The sequence below is a fragment of the Epargyreus clarus genome, unplaced genomic scaffold, assembly GCF_041222505.1.
Source record: "Epargyreus clarus isolate Ecla_fem2 unplaced genomic scaffold, WU_Ecla_fem_2.2 ptg000034l, whole genome shotgun sequence".
NCBI lineage: Eukaryota > Metazoa > Arthropoda > Insecta > Lepidoptera > Hesperiidae > Epargyreus > Epargyreus clarus.
This window is the reverse complement of record NW_027332239.1, coordinates 3,903,857-3,910,481: the sequence shown is the minus strand read 5'-3', so window position 1 is coordinate 3,910,481 and position 6,625 is coordinate 3,903,857. Positions and strand designations below refer to the sequence as shown.

Here is a 6,625-nt window from a genome sequence, read left to right as displayed (position 1 = left end):
TAAAAATAATTAATGGCACTCTTAACATCCAACATATGGAATGCAAAATAGCAAAAATTAGGTATACCACAAACACATCCATATAATGAACCTATAATTACTATATTCATTGCAATAAGTTATTTTAACACATATATCAATAATGTTAATTACAACAAAGAAAAATGTATGTGCTACAGTATCTATAGGTACAATATGTTATTGTATAGAACTTTGGATATAATCACAATCATGATAAAATATAACAATGACTTGATTTAAATGGCAAGCCAAAGCTCTGATACTGTTTTTAGAAAGTCCTCTGAATTGGAAAAGCACCACAATATGTGCTCAATGTAACTCTCACATTACAGTAGGATGTGGACAGCAATAGTACATTATAGGTATGAAAACCAAGCTTAATTAATAAGCTATATATTACTTATTGGGAGAAAAACATAAATATGAGTGACCTGCAAATCACCTGCACAAAAAGTAGGGAATATTTAACATATAATACTTGAAAATTCTTGGAATCCAAATAAAAGAAAGTTTCCATACGATTAACGTTGCAAGTCATATTTAACAAAAAAATCCTAATCCATTAGGAATTATTAACAGTTTAGAACTTAAAAAAAAATAAACCATAACCAATTTATATAAATAACAAAAGTAATATTAAAATATTATAGTGTAATATGCTGAAAGTAGGATGAGACTTGTATTTCATGATTCAAATAAAATAATAAGGTATGCTAATCAATCAGCTTGGTTGCAAATTATTGAAATTTGTATCCTAATTTTTATTTTAACCCTTAAATAGTGACTATGACTTTGAACTTTGTAAGCTTATATATTATAATAAAGATATTTTATCTGTTCCATTTATTTATACAATTTTACATTTGAATACAGGCCATTGTATTGTATTACATACATTATAGCTATGATTATTTATTGTTTAATATTCCAATTTACAAAATTTTCTGTATAAAAGTTGAATTATTATTAGTTTTTTGTACATCAGATCATATCATCATATTATATTAATATTATGTTATTATTGAGTTGTTGGGTATGTAAAAATATACTGAAAAATTTAACTTTTATATTGGATATTATTAAAATACTGATTAAAATATTATGGATTTGGTTCTGTTGGCCATATAGCTTTATTTAAACTTCCGTGCAATTCTTTGGATACAATAAGTATACTTACCTACCTAATTCAAAGATACTCACCATAGATCAAGTATTAATAGACATCACTTAAAATACTTCTTCCTTTTTTACCAATTACTTGACATATTAACTGCTTTTCTTTTCATTGGTGAGAAGTTCCAGCAATTCTTCCGTAGTCTTGTTCTCCTTCTTGAACTTCTCCATTTGTTCCTTTGGAACTGTACCATTTAGTAATATTTGAATGTTGTTTCGAAGACGATTCAACGGTACCAATTTTTGGTCTCTACAGGGTTTGTGGCCCATTGCTTCCAACGATTCCACCAGGAGATCGTCAACAAGGCGTTTGTTGAAACCTGTTATAATGAAATACATGTTAATTGTTTTTCAAACCTTAGTACTTTATCAGTTTTAGTAAAGTAAATATTTACAGTGTTCACTTGTAAACTATTCAAGTTAGACCGAAAGTAGAACACGAACACAAAATCGAGTACTTTATCGAGTTTGAATTACGACAATCTTTATGGCCCTCATAGTGTTCGACGATATATATTTACACAGCGCTCTTCTATGTCGGGTTATAAATAAAGTAACAACTACACTAGTGTATACGCAATGCAGCAATTTCCGACCATAAATGAGCCATAAATGTTGACTATTCTTCATTTAAAATAAAAAATATCTAGGGTCTAACTTAAATATTTTTATTTACGGCACCAGTTCATATGTAGTTATGTACCTACAATAACATGTGATAACTCGTTTATTACAATGTTTTATTTACTTTATTTTACAGAACACAACTTATTATAGCCATCGATAGGCTTTCTCCATACATTGTTTTTTTTTTTAACTTAACTTTGTACAATATTTACAATAAAGTCGTAACCACCACCTAGCGTAATTAACCTCGGCAACCATCAAGCAAATTTAAACCTAGTTTAACAGCATAAAGTTCCATAAACCTTTGACCCGGATTTGAATGCCTTTACCTCCCATCACCAAAATTATCAACGAAATGGGAAATGAACTCACTCATAAACGTATTACCCAAAATCTGGTCTGCTAACACGCCTGTCGTCCGATACAATGACAAGAATGTTCGCTAAAATAAAAATCATGTCGATCAAGCTGAGCAATGAAACATGTGCAACACACACGTCACAGACCACAGTAGTACTCCACACAAGCACACAATGGCAAACAAACACTCGCAACGTTTTGTAACCCGCCAACAGGTCAGCATAGTGCTATGTGTTTCTGAGAATATCATGTAAAATCAAATAATCTGAAATAAACTTTAATGGTAGTGCAATAATGGTATTATTCGATCGAACATTGTAATAGTGTCGTATCAATGAATGTCTAATGACGGTGCAGAACCCGTTGATGTCTATTGTAGGGGCATTTTTAAATGCTTTTGTATGGATTTCGTAAATTTTAATCATAAATTGTATGTCAATGACAGCGTTGGTATCTCAAATGAACTCCTGTTATTGGCGCACACACAGGAAGCAATGTATTCCACGCTAACTCAAAAAATCAACATTCAGTGCACAAAACTTTGTGTGAGAAAAACGTGTTTTATAAGAAATAAAATTACGCACCTAAATATCTGAGTTTCTCTTTGCTTGCGATCATTGTAAGGAGCAGAGCTAGCAGGAACCGCATACGGGAGAGACTCATAACGGACTCAACTTCAATCTCCTCATGCTTCACCGATGCTTCAATCATCTCCTCGAAGGAAAGCTGCTTGTCACCGACAGTACATGACTTTTCGTGATTTTCTATTTCACCCTTAAACTTGAAGAATTGATGACATTTCTTACATTTATAACACTCCTCCTTTTTATGAATGTTCCTCATGTGAGCCTTCATATGGGGGAGTTGAGAAAACGTAAGGGGACACATTGCACAATGAAACGGTTTCTCACCCGTGTGTCTCCGAATATGTAACATGAGAGCATTAGAATGAGTAAATGCCCGATTGCAAATACGACACGGATAAGGTCTTGCACCAGTATGGGAACGACGATGAACATTTAATTGAGTAGACTGAGTAAAACTCTGGCCACACTCAGGACATATATGTGGTCGCTGTTTTTCATGCACACGCATATGCTCTGTCAAGTGGCCTTTTAAACACTTCTTGCAAATAGGACATTGTATGCGATGCCCTGCATGACAAATTAGGACATGACGCTTTAACGAGTTTAACCTCAAAAAATCCTTGCCACAATGTTGACAGACAAAATCCTTGATCTTCAAATGGCTCTTAATATGTAATGATAATTGGGTCCTGCAATCATAGCTGGTATTGCACACAGTACAGAGGAATTTGCCTCCAACGAGATGCTTCTTTTCATGTTGATTCAACAATGCTTGTTGATGAAATTCCTCATCACAATAGATACATTTGAACTCATTCTCCTTGGTATCATGTGAGGCCATATGTAGCAGCATATTCTTTTCAGATAAAAATGCCTTACGGCACAAAGAACACATATAATGTTCTCTGGTATTTGGGTGCATTTTCTTTGAGTGTATCAATAAATTTGCTTTGGTTTCAAACTTTCTGGGGCAGCGGTTACAACCATATAATTGAAAGTCCAGATGAGCATGAATATGTCTACGCAGAGATGACTTTATATTAAAAACCTTTTTACAGTAATCACACTGAAAAATTGGTGAAGATATAACAGCTACTTTACTGATATCAACACATTTTGCTTTTACAATTTTTCTACCTCCTTTTTCTTGCGTTTTTTTATTATTCACTGATTTGCCTCTTTTACTTCTTGTAGTTGGTGACAATTGATTTTGGTCATTAACAGTTACATTGTTATTGTTTAGACCTTTTTCACTGGCTCTCTTTATTTGTAAGACTTTTCGTTTTGCATTATAATCGTCAATCATTAGTTCACCGCGCAATGATTTTCCATTAAGCTTAAACTGTTCTTTGGTATTGTTTCTTAGACAATCTTTGATGGTTTGTTTCTTGATTTTTATTTTATCAACTAACTTATCCTTCAACCTGTGACCATTTTGCAAAAGATACTTAACTTTTTCTTCAGACGTCAGACACGTACCCACACTGGGTCTTTTCATCACAATGTGTGGCTTGGTCAGTTCTTTCACACCTGTTGAGGTTTTTTTTAATGTACCACGGCCTTTACTTCTTGTTTTTAATCTTTTGGGCGATCTTACTTTACTTTTTACATTAGCCATGATTTAAATGATCGATTTTATTAGTAAGCTTATTCGGCTGTGTAGTTTGCTACCTTAGTACTGCGCCTGTGTAAATATTATAAAGCGATAGAACCCACCACCAAGAGTTTTAAGAGAATATAATTAGAAACATATCTTCGAGAACTTTAGAGACGACGTGCTCGTTTACTTACATGCACTGTATGCGTTAGTCCATTATCACCTCTAACAAAACTGATCGGCTACGTGCATAGATAACGATGTTCTAATGTGTGAAGGACGAAGCCTCCGCCTTGCCTTTTGTTTAAATGAATGTGACGATTACCTTGTTTGTTCTTCTAACATTGAATAATAAGAATTTCAATTGGCCCATTGCACGACACGAAACTGACTAGTTAACTACACAACACTACAACATCACGTACAAAATATTATTGATCACACTTATATTTGCGTTGTCCACTAACCAAAACGCGTACGTATTTGGTATTGTATTGATGATGTCGAAACGAAATACGAAATTGTTTTTTCATGAGTTTTGTTCAGCCCGCTGTGGGAAAGAGAAGGAAGGAAAATGACGAAAGTCATCTGTCATAATGAGCGACCGTGAAGTCCGTGTGTGATCATGTCAAGCTTCTATATAGTGCCACTAGTGACATCTGACTATTTGTTTACAGTTACTTCTTTTACGTTTATTTAGCCAAAAAATGCGTTTACACTGTTGATTGGATTCCGTTTCACTAAAATTATCTACTACACTACACTGCTACACATTACACTTTGAATTATTACGTAAAATATAGTTAAGTAGGTAACTCGCTCTTCTATTTGTGTTCGTATTAGTATGAACGAGATGGCAATAAAAATCAATGTCGGCGGACGAGCATGGCCGACCAAGTTTTTATCACAACGACGATTACTGCAATGGAACTACCCAAGAATCTAATGAAGTGTGTAAAATAAATAATGAGTGTTACTCGTGTGATCATTTAATCCAAAATAAATAATTAGTTACTGAAAAAAGGAAATAAATATCTTTGGTTAAATAGATTAAATATTATGTGATAAATGTTAAATATTTATAGATCATGCAAGTGGCCATCAAATGTAATACGCTAAGACAAGAAACAAATAAAATACTGGCCTTGGTTATTAAATTAATCAATTATCTAATAACCACTGCATCACAAGTACAATAATAATTAGCAATCTAAAATATAAGTACCTATACAATATACACACGCATTACAAATTACGTAGAAGTTCAACCTCATACTTGGCTGCTTTATAATTTGAATCGCGTATGCAAAGGTATAAATAACATTTGATTTTTGGGTGGCTGTGCCATAATGTGCAATACTTAATTGCTAACTTAGAAAGCTCAACTACCTATAACTTAGTTAATATAATTTTTAATTTACATATTTTATTTGCAAGGAACCATCTACAAACTTATTTACAGCTAGAAATATAATTTCCCTTTTATATAACTTTGTATTTACGTAAGTATATACTTACTTGTGTTTATACTAAATATTATTTTGCGAAATAATGCTACCGGCTACGGTCTTATTCTTGAGCGTTGAAAGAGCTAGATTAGGGGTTATGAGTATAGAAAATTAGGCGTTGAAGTCTTTAATATCAACGTGCAATCACTATTAAAAAGACATCAACGATTAGGTATAGTCGGTAGTATTTGCACAATACATGTTGGCTATGAGGTCATCCTGGTCGCATTATCACGGTTGGCGGCAATACATGGGTATGATAAAGCGTTATTTTTCGCGTGCCCATATTTGCAGAACCATACACAGAATTCCCTGAAAACATTTGATACTATTAAATGTAGGAGGCTTACATAAATTAGTACTTAAGTAACTATAGAATGAACGTGATTTCCAGTTTTAGGTATAGGTACTGGTCTTATCATACTTTAATACTTTGAAAAAAAAAAACACAGATACGAACACTGCAGATTAGATGGAGTAGGCACTGCTGCAATCGAATAACACTATTTGTTCCACGAAAATATAACTCCTTAAAATTATTTATTGAACAATTGTATTCATGAATGTAAATACGTACATAATAGAAATAGTTTATAACTGCGTAGGGCCATAAAACGATTTTTTGTATATTTTGTTTGTGTAATATATATGACGAATTAAGTAACTAATATTTAAACTTTCATTACATAAATATCAATCCACTAGATCGCTAGAAAAGAGTCTCCTCTGTTTCTACAGGGTGAAAATCGCAG

The 6,625-nt window shown here is 33.0% G+C and overlaps 1 protein-coding gene across 4 annotated transcripts; it reads right to left on the bottom strand.

Annotated features, from left to right (window-relative positions):
* Positions 1-5,400, bottom strand: LOC140755787 (uncharacterized). Of its 4 annotated transcripts, none has more exons than XM_073091112.1 (3): positions 4,560-5,389; positions 2,766-4,452; positions 1-1,514 (listed from the first exon to the last, which is right to left on the bottom strand). In XM_073091112.1, the coding sequence occupies exons 2-3, from the start codon at positions 4,384-4,386 to the stop codon at positions 1,288-1,290; spliced, it is 1,848 nt and encodes a 615-aa protein (XP_072947213.1). In that variant the 5' UTR covers positions 4,387-4,452; positions 4,560-5,389; the 3' UTR covers positions 1-1,287. The 4 variants fall into 4 exon arrangements, with proteins under 4 accessions (XP_072947213.1, XP_072947214.1, XP_072947215.1 ...); XM_073091113.1 differs by having other exon boundaries at positions 2,766-4,298; XM_073091114.1 differs by having other exon boundaries at positions 2,766-4,298; positions 4,691-5,389.
* Positions 5,401-6,625: the final 1,225 nt, after the last annotated feature.